Raw genomic sequence first — 19,276 nt, 5'->3', positions numbered from 1 at the left:
GATCAAATGAAAGCTGTATCACCGGTGATTTTTATCGATCATCTCTTCTCGCACCAGCGAAAACACCCCGAGAAACGTAACGTTCTGCAATAATTCAACGCAACCGAGCGACCGAGCGCAAACATGGTTATCAGGGTGAGCGTTGATATCGCGCCGCGGTCGGCGCGTCGGCGAACGAGAAAGGGGAATCGAATGAAGAAACTTACTACAACGAGCGACGGAGGGAGGGCGAGAGAGGGATGGTGTGCGTCGAAAGAAAGAGTGAATGGGAGCACTGTGTGCCAGATGGCTCGGCGGCGTCGCCGCATCTCGACGTCGTACATTTCGTTCTATATGCTGAGAGAGATCCGGTCTCATTGCTATTTCATAACCGGGAGGGATCCTCGATCGTATAATACGAAAGGCCTCACTGACGATAACTGTCATGCGATTGACCTCTGACAATCTACGGCGTTTTATGGACTCGTTTGGGTTTATCGCCATGAGATTTCTACGAAATCTGAGGGAGCGTGGGCGCCGTTTATATCCTCGATCATGTAGAAAATATTTCGAAGTACGGCGGAGATGTCCTGGAGGACAATGAAGCGAAGGAAACGGCAGTGAAAATAATTCTTGTTCTAGCACTCAAATAGTTATCAGCGATAAAATAGAAAGTCCATAGCTAAGTAATTTTTTAAATTCATCTTATTAAAATATTTTTTATTCAAGCTCGAAAGACAAAAGAGACGAGTTTTTCTTGTGCAATTAAATAATACACAAGTAAAGATAATAAAGTTCTTTGTGTGTGAATTTAAATATAGCTGTAAAATATATCCTTTTAAAGGCGAGGTACACGTCAATGATTAAGCTGAATAGGATGCAAACAGTTGATCCGGAGTCCCAGACCGGCTGTTCGATGTTCAAAAGATGACCGGATGAGACTCATACAAGGGTTTGAGACAACCGGAAGTTTTGCGTGTCTCATACAAATATGATAGTACGCGAGTCCAAAGCGGATCAGCCGGAAGAGAGGAGAATCGATAACTATATAGATTCTTGTCAAAGATATCAGATACTTCCACATATCATATAAAAATTTTTAATCAAACATTAAGATCAAATTAAAAGCTTTGTAGATTACAATTAAAAAAGGAAAAAGAATATCACATACATATACATATTTCTAAATTAATCAATCATATTCTAATATTTATATTTTTGTGCAATGATTCATATTTAATTAAAATTTATAATTTACATTTTGTAATTTGTATTTATATATAAAGTAAATAATATCTCAAAAATTATGATATAATCCAAAAGATATAATTATAATTACAATAAAGAAATAAGCTCTTTGATCATCTCTTAAGGCAATTAAAACGCCGATGCATTTAACGCATTGCACGGCGGTAGTGCATCAGATGCGGCGACCATCAGCGTACCGTGTCTCGTGCACACGTGCACGCGTCGACTTTACACGCATACATGTGAGCCGGGTCGTTGAAACGCGTAAACGGTTGTAATACACGGCGCGGTAGCGTACGTGTTACGGCGTATTATGAGTTAAACAACGTAATGATAGCCACGGCGCCAGTACTACAATATCTCCGACTGTGGATCCATATATCACGAGTCGGAAAAGATAAAGCATTCACAATCTCCAATATTAAACAATAAAATTATTATAAATTATAAATTTTTGAACAAGACTGTTTATTTTCTCTTTCTTGAAATTAAGCCTCTCTTGTATGAAAATTTTATTCAAACTTTTTTTTTATACTATATTTTGTAATATTTGTTGAGAATGTTTAATAATTTAATAATTTTAATGACAATTGTTAATAAACTTTGACATAAGTGGAGACATGTAAAGTGATATTTTAATTATAGGTATGGCGCCAATATCACTTGTCCCTTCTAATGGCTATGAATAGGACGTTTAAACTTAATTAGTGTAATCTCGCGGACTTGTACGGGTGAATGAAAAGTGTGTTTGTTAAGCATATTGTGATCAATGAGAATTAAAATAATATGACTAATGCAACGCCATAACGATGTCGTGCGTTGTCCTTTTAAGATGTAACGAATGGTGTAACATAGATTATCAAATTATACAGAATGTATAATGAAATAACTTTAATCAATGAATTCAGTTGAATTATAATTTTAAACGCTAATGCTTCTAACGATTTTGAATACATTATGAAACAAGCTTTTATCATCTATACAACATTTACAGAAGATGATTGTTCAAAGTAATAATCTTATCACTCATGATTAGACATGCAATGGTAATGATAATGATTTTATATATAAAAAAATGAATGATTTCTTCAAGAGTGCACGATTTTTTTATCGTTGACGGATAAATTGCTTCAATTTCAAAGAGTTCTCCACGATTTCACGACGAAAGAGTTAAAGCACGAACACGACACTTCCGGTGCAACGAACTCGTCGAACACTCGTAGCTCATTACGACACCAATATTAGTTTTACGGCGAACCTCTGGAAATAGTTCGGTAAGATATACGTCATCGAAGTCTCGCGCGGCGTTCGACAGCCTATACATAGACTCTATTGCTATAACTGCAGAAAAAGAAACACATTGAGCACAGGTACATGTTGCACCTGCATTTTCCGAGCCTCCCAGCGACGACAAAACAGATACCACCGCGGCAACTAGTTACTTTTATCTTTGTCATTGAATATCTCGAATACTTGTCTACGACTAAATAATAAATTAAATAATAAATTAGATAATCGATTAAATAATAAATTTTTGATTTTCTTTTTAATTAGAATTTATTGAACTGGAGGAAAAGAGTATTATTGTCCAAGGTTAAATTTCGTTCTTGCCATAGCATACGACTTATTGACACTTGGCCAAGTGAAGTCAAGAGGATGGGTTAAATGAGACAGAGCGTTTCTCTGCTTGTTTAACTTTGACCTGGCAAAAAATAATCTCGAGTCGCAATGATTTTTTGTAGAAAGAAAAGTAGTTTTATTTGTGCATAAATCAATATAATATTATTATTAAGTTTTATTATTTTCTTTTATTATACAGCTGAGGTATGGAACAAATTATTAAAAAATATGTACCTTCTTGTATAAGTTTTATGGCGTGCGGCTCTTCTAGGCGCGACGTTGCATTATTCATGAAAACTCCAGTACTTTAACTCGCGATAAACCACCCTTGTCCGTGTTATCGTCGCCGGTTACGTCGGTCGTAGTCAGGTGTGCGTTCAACGGAAGACTTGGTCGGTGCGTTGACTGGGAACAAGGGCAAATTGGCCGAGATACGAAGCGTGGCGACGTGATTGTCGGGACGAAAGAGCCGAAGGAGTGCAGGACAAATGAAAACGACGGCCGTGATTGTACGCGCGGATGCAAGACCCAAGTTTCCTTCCAGCCCTTTCGTGACTCCCGCGAATTATCTCGTCTATATAACTGCAAAAAATGATATATCGCGAGTAAATTATATATAGGGGTTGAATATCGTTTCAATGTATCTCGTGAAAAAAATGACATTTTCTCTTTTCTTTTTTTTTTTTGCAACTAGTTACGCATCGCTTTGTTGGTTTAACTGCAGCTTCGTTGCATTTCTAGCAAGTGTATCTTCATAAATATAAAAATAAAGAAATTTTGTATATTTTAATTATTTTATGTACTTGTATTTTATAGAGCGTTGTAATACGTTGTTGTTTTACGGTATTTAATAGGATATATTACAAAGATATAAATCGTAGAAGGTTGTTCATGTCAACCACACTACTGCTACTTTATGTCTTCAATATTTAAGAGTAGGCGGAAAGCTTTAATGGATGTTTCGGCACGCATGTCGCGTACGTGAAGAACGCACCCGTTCAATAACGGGTGTCAGCTTGTGCATTACTCCTCCTGCTTTGTACACACACACATTATACACTTCAGAAGATATATTATCATTTAGCCGCGCGTCGGCGCCAAATAGAACAGAAAAACAGACTATGTCTCTAAACTAGATTTATAAGCGATGATGTCGCATAGATAAATCAATGTCATAAAATGCGTATTAAATTCACAATGTTACTTTGTGGCGACGATCTTTTTTTATTCTCAAGTAAAATAAAATTAAAAAATTTTTAATGCAATTTGCATAAAAGAAAATGTTAACAATGCGATATTTACGATATAGAGAATTTAACAAAAGTTAATAATGACTATCATATCTAAATATTTCTAAGATACTTTAAGTAAATGCACATAAATGATTAACAAATTTAATAGTACGTCAACTTCCGCTCGTAAACTATGACTAATCATCTAAATCTAAATTTAAGCCATTCAATTAATTTATGTAACTGAGTGAGCCTAATTCAATTTAAACAAAACTTATAGTTATATTGATTGAAGCTAAGCTTATGATTCTATATAACACATTTATTTTATTACATATATATAAATATATATAAATATAATTATATAAATATGTAAATAAAAATGTTATAATTAATAATAATGATTTCTTATTTTTTGAAAGTATTCTAGCTAAAATTGTTCTTTTATAGAAATTTGTAAATCTTGATATAAAGAAAATCCAAAAACAGAATGTAAAATATATGTATTATTTCGACAAAGATTATTCAATTTTATAATAAACTAAAAGATAAAAATGTATATTTGATGACTCGCATCAATTGGTCAAAAGTTAAATATGATATAAACCAGTATATAAGCCTCAAACAAGATATTACATGATCCCCAATTATGCTTTAATTTGTCTTCCGCTGGGAAGGGCATTTGATGAGAGTTATAAGTACAATAACTAGGCTTGTTTCCCTATTTCGAGAGATCGCTAGAGTGACACGCTCGATGAGATTAGAGCCGTATCTACGTCGGGCGCGGTACATAGGATGTTTTGTCGCTCTTCCACACTCTACGAACCGGATGTGAGTGTTCCACGCACGGCGGCTGTGCGTCGCTAATAATCGCGCGCGTGTTGGTGGTAACGGGGGACTTAAAGTTGGTCGAGTTGTTCTCGTTTAAAACAATCAGCAGGAGAGGAAGGACCAATTATACGGACCTGTGACTGTGTCTGTCACCGACCTCCTGTGGGCCTTTTAACATACCGCATCAGGTCACAAGTATAAGTAATCAAAACAACATACATGAGTGTGTATATAAATAATTTGTTGTAATTAACAAACTGTAATAATTAATTCCATTTCTTGAAAAAAATGAAAATCTTTGAACGATTGAAATAATCATGGACCATTTTGTAATGTATATAAGCATAAAATAATAAAGCATTGAATAAGAGTATCAAGATAATTAATTATATTTTATAATTGTTTTAATAATGTTTTAATATAGTAAAATACTAATTATATAATTTTTTATAAATAATATTTTAAGTTTGTCCTTTTTATTTTAAAGGATAAATATTCTTCTCCGCAGATTCTCGCATGCAAATTAATTCTTAAAACCTACTCTCAATGCACTTTTGATGATAGTAGACGTGAACATTTTTGCAGTTAATGAATAGAATAACGGTAATTGTGCCACATTTTCAATTTTACTCATGTTAGATACAATTGAGTCAAAGAGCACATACACATAAACGATCCTTTATCTAGCTCGCTAATTGTACGAACAATTCAGTGACGAGTAACTGCACCGAGTTCGCTTTAAATATCCGTTTTAAGAAAGTTGCTAGGTTGCTGGGTTGTTGCATTAAGTGTATATAAAGCAACATTACATGTCCGCGTAATTACTAAACCCACTGGCAACATAGCGTTTCTTCAGGGAAACGCCGCTTTCGCGCATCCTGTGAAAAGAAGCTATTCCGATATATGTGTGTATGCGTGTACATACGTATATCTATTTTTTATCGCAAGTTAATGATTTGAAGATCGCGATAGTGCTAATGTTCTCGTACGTAATAAGATATAAATTATGTAAAGCAGGGGAATATATTTTCTTGATGGACGTTTCTCTTTTCCTGATTCTTTATATCCTTATATTTCATAATAATTTTTTTAAATTCTTTAATCACATATCTACCCCTTATGACAAAATATAGAATTGTTACCTTCGAAAAACATCGCTGTAATAAAATACTTTTGGAATACTTTACGAGGAGTGCTTTACATAAGAGTGGGCGGCGGCACATTTTCCTCGCAAAAGGGAGACTTCGCCAGCTGTCTTATTCTTTTAAAAACGCAAAGCCGGCACCACGCGCGACACCGTGCGTTCCGCCTTTCGGGAGGCGACAGGATGTAAACTCAAAAACGATCTATATCCTGGCCGAATATGCATAGTCTGTCTCGTGTAAAAAGTGGTGGAAATAAAACGACTATCTCTGATACTTTCATTGGTCACGCTTACGGATGTATCGAACAAATGTGTTACATACTTTTGTTGATTAATAACATCAATTTTTTTCAAACAATATTAATGATTTCTTTCTCTTACGTTTTGGAAGGAATTGTTAAAAAAAATTTTATATAACGAAAATGAATTAAAGCTGCACGGAGAGGAAGGGAAACGGAAATATTTTGTACTTGAAGTAATGCTGCTTGTAGTAATCCTTACACTTAACACGATCATTTGCGCTTCCGTGTAACCCATTGCATAACGCATTTATCCGATTTATTCACTGCATAATGCAGTTATTATGTCATTATCATCAATTCACTAAAGTAAATAATGACTTTTGTTATTATTGAAATAAATATGCCTCACACACTATATATATAAGTATCTTATACTTTTAATATATCAATTAATTAATGCTCTCACGTGGAATTTAAATCAACACACATCGAATATATTAGAGGAGGATATTAATAAATTATAAATATAATTGCATGTGTCACATGTGCATCTGGCAATCAACATATTAATTAAAGCGTGTTCCAATAACCGATATAAGAAATCTTACAGTAACAAATGAAATTATAAAAGATGTTTTGTGCTGATAAGAGAAAAAGAATTGGTGAAAAATATAAGCATCTTCATCAAGATTTCTCTCTCTCTCCAGCAGTATAAAGGGGCGACTATTTGCGGCGCGTCTATCACGCGAATTGCATTCTCGCGACGGCACGCGCATGCACTCGCCCGTACAACGAGTAGTAACAACATACGGTTTCCCTTTCATCTTGCGCGTAGAGAAAGAGAAGTCTCGATACCATATGGTTCTAGAAGAAGCTTACACACGGGGCGAAGTATTTGCAGGAAGGAAGCTTTCCAGCATAACCGTGCGTATTATGTTCCCTGTACCGAGAACACATCGCGAGGAACACGGGCGGCTGTGTAAAAGCGGGGCACGCGATGAGGGCACGTGCCCTTCTTTTCTTTCTTAGAGCATGGCTGCTCCTTTGTATCGCCGAAGGTCCGGAAGCGGGTGTCAATTGTCAGCTACTCGAACGTCCATGGCCGGACATGGGATGGATCGAGCGAGCGTATTCGCTTCTGGTGTGTGGTCCTTCGCAAGAGGCTTCTTATCGGAACGCGAGGGTAGTGTTTGCAATCAGAGATGCAGCACGTGCATAAGTATGATATCGATTTACGGTCCGATTTATATGCGCGTATCTTAGCTTCGCAGTAATTCGCGGTAATTTGAGAGATGGTGATTTCTTTGTCACGATGTTTAATCTATTGCATATAAAATATATTTCTTTGTTTCTCTTGTCAATTTATGATAAGATATGCTCGAATTATTATCAATTTTTATTATATTAATAATTGAAAAATGGAGAAAAGTTATTATATACATTTCTTAAAATCGCGAATGTGATAAGAAATTATTTTAAAACATAGGAAATGATAATTTCAATATTAAATTATTATATAATATCAATATTGTCACACGTATCATCGTACATCTGTTTTCAGTTAATGCAAACAAGACATTTAATTTAGATTAGTCAATTATCATGTGCATTCTTTATGCAATCTTTCTGACAGTCTTTTATTTGGATATAAAAAATGAGGAGAGCATTATTGATAAAATAAAAGTAGATAAATCTGCCGTTACAACGGTAATTCACAAAAGGGGATCGCAAGATAATCTTGACCCACGCTACATAGCATTGCCTCGTCATCATTATTACCGTCATCAACTTCATGCGATCTAGCATCCTCAATTTTATAACCCAAATGTAACAGTTCACTGTTCCGTGGAAATAGAACATAACTACGCACAATGTTGCAGTAATATCCTTGTTTTACTGGTTTCGTTTCGTGCAAATGAAGAATGTTAGGTGTTACAAATGATAGAAATTTCTATTTTTAATAAAATCTTTTAATTTTTACAAGATATTTTTATGACTTGAATAATATTATCAAATTGGTATCGAATGTACATTTAATCAAATTTAATGATACTTTTATAAAATCGTGATCAACTTGTTCGAAATGTTTGATTCCGGCAATGCAAGCAAAAGTGATTGACCCTCGCATGGAATTACTGACCCCGGAGCGATGGGTTCAAAGATTCGGCAGTTGAACTCGACACGCTCGATTTAACGTCATTTTCTTTCTGACGAGAGAAACCGTGAAAACTGGCGCTTTTATGCTGGCAGCAGATAGGGAGCCCCTCCAGGGCAAGAAATAAAATATAAGAATCTTTTATACGAAGCTTAAACTCTACATATCCTAATTAAAATTAGAAAGCAAAGAAGTACTATTTTTAAATTAATTTTACAAACTCACTATAAAATAAAATATAAATAGTAGCGCTTTTTTTCTAGAAAAAATTAATATTATTTAATATTATTTAATATAATTAATATTATTTAGTTTCATATAATTTATAAGAAATGCAATATATATATAAATTTTCTTCCTTTTTCTTTTTTTCCCTTCTCCTCTTTTTTTTTTAAATATATTTTGCGAAACACATTGTTTTATACTTCAATATAAAATAATTTTTTATTTAACTAAATCACATTTAAAATGCTCATCACTATAGAATAGTTTTTTTGCCCTAGACACGGTTATCTTAAATTTTTATTTACTAGTAAACGTGATCATTTCAATATTCTTTGTCTGAGAATGATAAATCAGCCGTGACAGAAATGATTTTCCGCGATGCGTATTTCTTGCAATAAAACATCTCGCGATTTTCTAAGAAATTTTTTTTCCCGAACAATATTCGTATATATACTCGTAGAAACTCCTTATCTAATCTTCGCGACAGTTATTCCTGTTATAGATTGACATTATGTAAACCGTGTCGTGTGACGATTCGCGGCATAGGAAGGAGTCGCACGGACGACGTTCTGTCAGCCACCGTCGAATTCTCACCTCGCGGTTTCCAGTCACATGCTTTTTCATCGAGCGTGTGAAGTGTGTTCCGTTCGGCAACAATTAATTATCCCATGGCTTTCATTGTCTCGCGTCGGGAAAGTGGCGCGAAAGTAAGAGAATCCGCAGGAGATATCCGTCGTGAGGTTTCTCAACGGATTCGCGACGGATCTCTAATCTCGCCGATCGGCGATCCTGAAAGGACAATTCACGTGGGATCCGGAGAGAGTGGCAATTGTGCGCGGATCAATCACAAAGTTCTGCATTTAATGACTGTATTCTGGATAGATCGTGCGAGATTAATTAACATAACAAGCAGTTTGTCGAGAACTCGCAATTATAAGCAATTCTATGGCGACCGTTGATTTTAATTATAGTTGACCGTTTAATTAAATGTTATTATGACGATTATTATGTACAGAGCAGTGTGTGATTTCAATTATAATTATAATTATCAAGCGTCTGAGAGCAGTGTCATCGATATTACCCGCTAACAGCGTGAAAGATTGGCCTGTTATCATTATGACGAGTGTCGTATGATTGGCGTATTAATTAAAGCCGATGACACTTGTGAAATTCTATATTATCTGCTGACACTGTTCAAGGTGCTCGATGATGATTCCACGCGGTTTACTGATCAAATTATATGCGATCAGCAAAGTCTTTGCTACTACGTATCGCAGGTGTCGATGGATATCGTTTTCGTAACTAATCGTAGTTAAGTAAAAATAAGTCTTATAATCATTTAGATAAATGTATCATATATCATGCCTGCGTGTGTGGTTTGTTCGATTATTAAATCATTTACATTATTCCAAGAAATTAAATTGAATTATTTTTATATCAAAGAAAACCTTAGAGATAATAACAAAAATAAAGTAAATGAAAAGAATTAAAAGAAAAACCACTTGTGACACAAGACTATAATAGAACGCCTTAACTTTTAAAAATGTTGGTTTCACGCTGTTGAAACGCAATGATATTTAATGGACTACCTCCGGATAATTACTCCCGCAACATTCGGGATCCTTAAGCAAAGTATACGAGGACAGAGCGCAGCATTTCTCTCTTCGTTTTAGAGTTTTTGTTTTATCCTATCCTTGAGGCCCTTCTCCGACCGGAAGCTAAGAGGAGGATAAGCGCGAGGGACACACGTGCTCGATTAACGACGGTACCTGAAGACTTCGTGAGGAAAAATGGCAGCTGAGGGCCGAACAGCACGTGCCACGCATGTAAGAGGAGACGTAGGATTCAATGGAGTGCTGGGATAAGAAATTTATTATTCAGAGAACTCTTACCTGGGACATCAATACATAAGGTGATAGCCATTGAAACTACTGTTCACGTGGGGTTGAATGAAAATGAACGAACGTCTCGAATATGCCGAATCTACATGGCTTGCGAGATATCTTAATATTTTTTATTTATACGTAATATAAATGTAATTTAAAAAATTCAAGCTTATTAAGAAAAACTGGTAATTATAGTGGTCAATCTCAGCGAGATTCTCCATAATTAAAATGTATTTATTATTTCAAGAACACCACGCAAATTTTTTTTCCTTTGTTTAAGCAATTAAACTTGACATCTCGCATTACACTCAATATTATAAAAAAGTTTAGTGTATAATAATATGTAATCTCTTGCACATAATTCATAATGGGGATTAATTTTGTAATTTTCAAATAAAACACGACGGATCTGTTATCTTTGCATAGAATTTCTTTTTAACTATTTAACTTGATTGCCGCACATGTGAAATATAGCGTCAACGTCGCTCATCTTATCAATTGGAGAATAAATATTATAAATAGACGGCGCCATGCAAGAGACAACACGCATCAAGAATAATAAAACTCTGTGAGTTGATCCAGACACATCATTCTCCCCTAGTTATATTTAATATTTGGTATTTCAGAATAAATGGAAATGTACTTTAAAAATTTAATACTTAATTTAATATTTAAACTTATTAAATTTGGATCATGGATAGTTTAATTATACAATTATATGATTATTGAGATAAAGTAATTGTAATTTTTTTGACATTTAATGTGATAAATACTTATTAGAAAATACATCAAATATTATTAATAAAATTGTTTGTTTTAATATTTTCTTTAACGTAAAATAAACGTTTCAAAGTGCTCATTATACAGAAATGAGATTATTTGTTAATTAGAAAAAAGGTGAACTAGTATAAAAGAGAATTTCCGTTGAAAGGTGTCGCTTACCTTGCTCTAAAATGTTACTTATACCGGGAGTCGTATGATACTTATACCGGGTGTCGTTTGGAAACGAGTGCTGAGAACCGAGCTATTGATAACGATAAGCTCGCGATAAAGGCGACTATATTTAGAACTAGTAGCCAATGAGCTACTGGAAGAGCAAGACAAATCATAGGCAACATACAGTAGCAAAAAAAAAGCAAGGGCTGATTTTTCTATTTTAAATGTGCAATTAATGTAGAATTTCTTTAGTGTATGACTATGCTTTGCCGCTCCGCTTGGCGAAGAGTAAGTTTGGGATTTTTATGGATTCCGGCTAAATTGGATACCCTCATTACGAGGGCATCCCATGACATATGGCATCCACGATTCCATTCTACGCTTCATTTTTTTGTCGTATCGTGTGCTGGATATGGCATATTAGCGGCTAGATTTTAAGACTTCTTCGAATTCCTCAATGTGGCTTCTTCATTAGAGCTTCGATTTACAGAATCAGTCTTTAGGGCGATATAAAAATACAACTGCTTTTCTCGTTTGGGATCAGCCATGAGCTGTGTAATTAACGAGTATGGAAAAAGTGAAGCCGTCAAACAATTTATCTTTAATGTGCAATAATAATTTAGCACGATAAGCAATGGATATTATAAATCAATTGATGGACCCTTAGAAATTAAATAACGAGACTTTCGAATAATCATAATTTGTAAAAAATCTCATACTTTTTATGAAATTTTAATGTTATATTTTATTGTTAATTAATAATTTTATTTTCTACATCTTTCATCATTCTACATCATTTTCTTATCTTCTCTGATACATGATAGAAAAAATATTTTATCTATAATAATATAATATCTCTGATAATAATCATGCATAGTGATTGCTGAAAAATATAATACTTTTTTTATTTTTAAAATATTTCTTATGGTATATTGTATATAATATAATGCATATAGCGTCAGCTGGCATCATCTCGATAGCAAATAATCTTTCTGCAGCATTCTATTACTGGCTGTAACATAAGATCAAGGGCACGGAAAATCAGTCCGCATGTTATCAAAATCTCCTTTATGTGCGCATTTATAAATAGCAGCAGTGATATCATGTATATTATGCAAGGTGAGGTGTACATCGATAACTTCATTCGAGGTACGAATACATTTCGCAGAACAATGCGTTCAGTCTAAAGTCCAATACATAAGTTGAGACATAATAAAACAGCTTAAGAAAAATAAGAAGATGTTTAATATTCTCGTTTCTTTCAATTTCTTCTTGGTATTAAATATCAATGTTAGATTTGCTTTATAGTTGTAGCGGTAAAAATTATCGATGTTGTGTTTTTGATGGTGATGTCGATCGCCACGTGCGCGAGTCAAACAATATTTTCAACTCGAAAAAAAACGCCGCACCGAAATATCTCGAGATGTATTCCTGTCCTGTATAACCGGGTGTGAGATATTGGAGCCTACCGCTCGTAACCAAGTGTCGTACGACCTTCTCGATCCTGACGAAGCGCAGACCTTGCTTTGACATTTGCATGCCTTCTAACTCCCGCATTTTCCCTTTCATTAGCCGTTAGTCGGACGAAAACATGGTCGATCGACTGTACTCGCGAGATGATCCTGAAACGTGTTCGAACGGCTCGTGCGCGCTATACAAATATAACATATGCAAGTGATGTTATCAGCAAGATAATGATTGACCTATGTTGTTATTTATCATCTAATGGGTTTTTTTTTTTTTAATTTGCATTTCAACATGATTTATTTTGTTGTTAGCAGATTAAACTGCATATTAATTTCGTACGCGTGATTCAATTATATTTAACTTGACATTTATTTTACGATAATAAGACGTAAATATCTCATTTCTCGATTAACTTTATATATCATTCATTCAAGTAGTGCGAGAAAAAAAAACATCATTCACATAAGTTCATAATCGATGATTCATAACGATCTTTGCACCTTGTCTGGCTGCGGTATAATTAAGGAAAAAATCTGTTTAAAGATTGGTGCACGCGCACTAAAGAAACTTGCGTAAATGCTATTTACATAAACACTTTGGAATTTCAACAGCTGAATCAGAAATTTCCCTGTATTCATAAACATAAAAACATGTTTCTGTGAAAACGTGCAAAGTTTGCTCTGAGATAAAATTTTTTTTTTTACGTCCAATTCGTGCAATTATTTTATGAGAATGCGTAGCTTGTTAATTAACAATATAAATCGATATAAAAAAGTAATTATATTGTTACATTTGACTGGAGATATTTAATAGCCTTTTATCTCTTCTTAAAATGTAAGACTATGTTATATTATAAATATTCATAAATTATTTTTTTCCGGATTTGGAACTGTAATTCAGCGTGATTCAATCTTTTTTTTTTTAAAGACCCATCATGATGTCACATAATAAGACGAAACGTAAGAATTATTTCGACAAATTCAACTTAATATGCGATTGCGCCAGTACGCAACAAAATCCATTGTTGACATTGTAATAAACGCATTGAACGTATAATCCCATGATTGTCATCGAAAACGTGTTTATTTCACACGATAGGGGCTTGTCAGCCGGATTCGGACGGGGCCAACTGGATTTCGCAACGCAGGTTCCGGTTTCACGCGATTTCAATTTGTACTGGCATTAGCGAAATCATCACGCGTGAATAAATGTGCAAGCACGTTCGAACCATATGTCTGCATGTTTTCATCGGATCCGCATCAGGTCGGAAAACTTTCGACAAAGTAATAAAAGCATACGACTGACTCGTAAAATTTCATCAACGATAACACGTGTTTGGAAGACCATTTGCGTGGAAACAAACATATGTTTGTCACATCAAATCTGACGTTTCTTTTATTTATAAGTACACAAATGTTTTTAAAAGTGAAAGTGCGAAAAAATGCGGATTAGTTTTGATTGCTATGAAGATGAATGATTTATTATAAGAATATTGATAATTTTAGCTGGAATTCTTTTTTATTTAAAAAATAATAAATAAATTTAATAGATGTAGATAAGATGTAATAAGTTTTGCAGAATCAAATAAATGTAATAAAATAAACTATTTTTAGAAATATACTTTGTTCGCTGTTTTATGTAACTCACCGGTATTTCGATGAATTCTCCGTTTTTCATGAAATTACATCCATTATTCTAAATCCGCATACACATAATAAGTCCGGCAAGCGGATGTTAGCGTATGCGTGCGGGCGGTGGCATCTGCGAATGGGATGATCTGGTGTCTGGTTTATTTTCGGTGCACGCATCCCCTCATAACCAGTCGTATCGGAAGGGTTGATAGTATTTTATGTCGCGTGCATGGGCAACGCCTGTCTCCGAGTTAATTATGGACTAATTGTCAAGGCCCGCTCTTTGGAAGTTTTTGCCGCGCTGGCAAAACGAGACGTTGCCTTCCTCTCTTACGTTGCTGAAATTAACTTGAAACTGAAAAGGAGATTTCTTCTCTCTTATTCTCTTCTATAACATACTTCAACAAGTGTCATTAATGTTTGTTTAGACAACTTTTATACTAATTCGTATATTTAAACCTGTGATTCTTGTTACAGACCACCATCAAGGTCTATGCCAATTGCTTGCGACCGGACATCGAGTACAAGACTCTGAGTATCACCTACGAGACGACCTGTCGCGAGGTCGTGCAAAATCTTCTGAACAAGTATCGCATGAGACACCGTGATCCTCGATTATTTTACTTGATCATGGAGGTGACCGTAAGGAGGGCCAACGTGCGCACCGTTTTGCCGCTCGACGAGGATGCACGACCGGCCGTCCTGCAATCCTGTCATCCTCGCGGCGATTCCAGGTACGTTTGCTCACTCTCTACTTTCGTACCTGATTTCCGACCCTTTTGGTTTCGGTCGGCTGCGTGACGTAATTTCAGGGCTCGTGACTATAAACACGTCCCGTGGACCACTGAGCACGAGCTAAGTACAACGATCGACGTACTTCGCGTCGCTCACCAATATAATTCTCGGACACAAATGGTCGCGAGCGTGGGTCGCTGCACGATTCGCGAGGAACGTAAATACGGTTATTCGGTTGCGAAACCGAATAGAATTCATGATATTTTATGGTGGTCTTGGTCGTAAACGCTATAGATTAAGATTTGAGGAGAGCGCGAGGACGATTTTAAGATTCCACGCGAGCCTAATTATGTAACTATTAAATATATACTGTAATACAAAAGTCATGATACGCATTAGTTTGATATGATACAATATTTTATAGTATATAAAAAATGTTGTGCAAACACACACCTTTACAGTTCGCTCTTTTATAAAAAAGCCGATGTTTTCTTGGTAGTATAAGACTTCCGGTGCGTATATTACACACGTAATACAGGACGAGAGCGTTTGTCTCCCCGGCGCTTTAAACCGATGCTTTAACATAGAAATAACGCTCGTCCGTGTCCTTTGAATTTACCGACTTCTACCAGCGTCGCGGAATCTTTAGCACGTAAACTTGTGTGCTTACATATGCCTCCTCCTTGTTTTCAGGTTCTCGTTGCAGACGCGTCGTGGCGGACTCGTCAAAATATACGACAGCGCACTCATGTCCGGGGTATATAAATTTTTACTCTTCTACAAACAAACAGAAATATAACAGATACATTTTAATATTAAATATAATATATGAAAGCAAGAACAATTTTTTCATATATAAAAGAAACTTGCAATCTTTGAATAAATTAAGAATTATAATTACATATATAATTACATCATATATATATTTTTTAAAAGATAAACTATTATATTTTATTTCAAAATATTTTATTTCAAAATATTTTATTTCAAAAATTATATATATATTTTTTTTTAATTTTTATTTTTCCTGCAATAATTGAGAATTAATGTTCACAGTCAAAGTACAAGAGCCTTCTGGTCTCGGAGCAGACCACCGTAGATGAGTTGATCCAGATGCTGTTGAGTTGCTACAGCTCCAAGGAACCAGTGGAGCAGTTTTCTCTCTACGAGGTCTGCGAAGGTGAAGAGTACCAAAGGAAATTACATCCCGACGATTCCCCGCTCAAAGTCACACAGCGGTGGACCAGCACGGATCGACATCTTCGCATTAGACGCAATCCAGATTACAGGCGGAAGGTATTGCATCCGATTTATTATGACATTCTGACGATAGCTCGGTTCATTTAGATTTGTATGAGCAAAATTATTTATTATGATATTCATGTTTAGAAGAAAAAATTGTTTTATATTTTTAAAATGTTCTATGATATTTAACAACTAATATAATCTTTTAAAAGTGCCTCTAAATAAAATAATATATTTAATATAATTTTTAAAATAATTTTTTCTAAATTAAATTAAATCCACATAAAGAAAGCAAATAAATAATAGTTTATTATTATTTTGTTTATAAAAAAGTGAGAGAAATTCATTTCATATAATAAATCAGCTTCAATCAGGTAATCTTCTCTGTCGTCAATTTTTAAAGAATAGAGAGTATGAAATATTATGTGTATGCTCAAACAAAGAGACTATAGTCGTCAAATTCAATCTGTATATAATTATGCCACTATCGGAATTATTCATAAGAGCTTAATAGAAAGTCAAATCTGTTACACAATCCGGTGTCGTCGTCATTTCAGAGCATGTGGGCGTCGGATTCGAGTATCATGGCAATATCGAGGCTGGATCTCCACGATAGTCCTCCTATCCATTACAGTACGAGGCTCGACAACAACAATCATTTGAGCCTGCATCATCTTGCTGGAAAAACTGTTAATATTACCACCAACAACAATAACAACAATATCATTCATCGGGATCAGCATCACTCGTCCTTAGGTTCCATTAATCAGGCGCCGCGAATCGTCGTACCCCGTAATACGGATCTTCCGCAGCTGCCACGGGTGCAGCAACTCCCGCAGAGCGTTCCGTCGACGCCGCTCTCGGCAAAACATATAACTGCCTCTTCCTACGCTGATTACGAAAATTATCTCTTTATATAGGGCGAGTGGCACTTACGAGTTTGCGTGAACGTAATCGAAGATGAGAGGAATCACGTCACTCGCGAGAATTTGACTCGCGAAACGGTCAGAGTTACCAGAGACTTATTGGAGATATTAGAAAACATACGTAGCGGCTATTCGAATAGCGCAATTGACTTCGTATGTAATATGTAGCCTTCAAGTACTACGAGCACTGAGGCGTCAATAAACGATGTACCTTCGAATTGTATTAGAAAATTACTAATGCGTCTTCTCGATACAATTTGGATTTACTTATTATTAGTTCTTACTTGGATTAATCTATAATGATTCAACGAAGCTCGTTTCTTTATTAAAAGAATCTAATTTGCATCGAAATAGACATGATACTTTCTAAAGGATATTATGATGTTTGATTAATATTTCCACGAGCACATAAAAAGCATTTGGAAACAAAAAAATTATGTTTTTAACTTTATTAACTTTGTTATATTTATATATATATATATAATTATAAATTTTTAAAGAAATTCAAGAAGAAGAAAATTGCAATGATTAAACACTCGTATGCTGCCTGTATGTCAGCTGATCGAAGGTTGATAACAAAGAGAATTTATTATTATATTAGATAGTAGTGAGGGAAATTGTACCAAAGGTAGACATATAAAATTTTAATGTATTTATACATATATGTTTAAATAATGTATGCTGCGTTTGTAAAACTATGTGCGGCACTCATCAAGTCTGACACATACACTTAAGATTTTGATAATTTTTATAAATATTTGTTTATAATTTTTTGCGCGTTGAAAAAAATGTTGACTTGATATCTGAAGAATAAATCATTTTTTTATTATATACATAAATCAACATAAAATTACCAGATAATTTTAACAGTGAAATTGTGTATCCGCGTAGTTTAAAAATAAGGCTCGTTTGAAGTGATTTAAAGAGCGAGAAGAGCTTCAGAAATGTATTATTATTTATTTATGTAAAATGTAAAAAGTCTTTAGTTAAGTTTATCTGAATGTAATTTTAAATTATTGTTAAACTTCTCTCGTCTATTCAAAATTTTATTCAAACCGGCCGAACAGAACATCGGACATCTCCTAAATATTACAGGCGGGAGAAAAAAACGTGTTCAAGTAACACTCACTATTATAGCATCGTTTAGCTCCTATAAGAATTTGTAATAACTATTTCCCTAGTTGCATATATATGTATACATATTATTCTTTCTAATCGTGTGTAATTACGGAAACGTAATTTACAAAACGTCAGACCGCGATTGCAAACATATTGCTCCTGTTATCGCAAAGGCAAACGACTTTATCGCATTGAAACTAATCAGCTGTAAAGTAAAGTAACATCTGAGAAATTGTGCAAAACACTTTGAGAATTATTTCACACGGTTAATGGCGATTCACGCGATTTCATCATTTCCATACGGTGGAAATGAATAAATGAAGATCCGCTACGTCTTCTTGCCGCACAATACGTTTTAGATTTTTATTGCCAAAGAGATACGAGAGGAATACGAGATAGAGAGAGAGGTACGTATATAAAAATATCAAGTAATCACGCGCGCATAAAATACGGCAGCCGAATGTGCATTTATACCTACTAAAAGTCTTTGATGTATGTATGTCGTCCGTAATAGTGTGCATCGATGGAACACGATTTCATGTTACACTTATATGTCGAATTAATGTATCTACGTAGAGTGTAAATATTTTTTTGTATTGTCCGTTTATATTTTATAGGAGAGAATATCGAATAAAATGATTTATGTGTCCTAAAA

General features: G+C 34.7%; 1 protein-coding gene across 1 annotated transcript in view; it reads left to right on the top strand.

The window, feature by feature from the left end:
• LOC126855066 (uncharacterized) overlaps positions 1-19,276 on the top strand; it is a 29,864-nt gene extending 10,588 nt beyond the window's left edge. Inside the window, exons 3-6 of the mRNA XM_050602424.1 lie at positions 15,074-15,330; positions 16,025-16,088; positions 16,388-16,627; positions 17,134-19,276. Of these exons, the coding sequence (XP_050458381.1) occupies positions 15,074-15,330; positions 16,025-16,088; positions 16,388-16,627; positions 17,134-17,496 (924 nt within the window). The 3' untranslated portion in view covers positions 17,497-19,276. The remainder of the gene's footprint in view (positions 1-15,073; positions 15,331-16,024; positions 16,089-16,387; positions 16,628-17,133) is intronic.

This window comes from Cataglyphis hispanica, chromosome 15 (genome assembly GCF_021464435.1).
Source record: "Cataglyphis hispanica isolate Lineage 1 chromosome 15, ULB_Chis1_1.0, whole genome shotgun sequence".
NCBI lineage: Eukaryota > Metazoa > Arthropoda > Insecta > Hymenoptera > Formicidae > Cataglyphis > Cataglyphis hispanica.
This window is presented reverse-complemented; position numbering and strand designations above follow the sequence as displayed.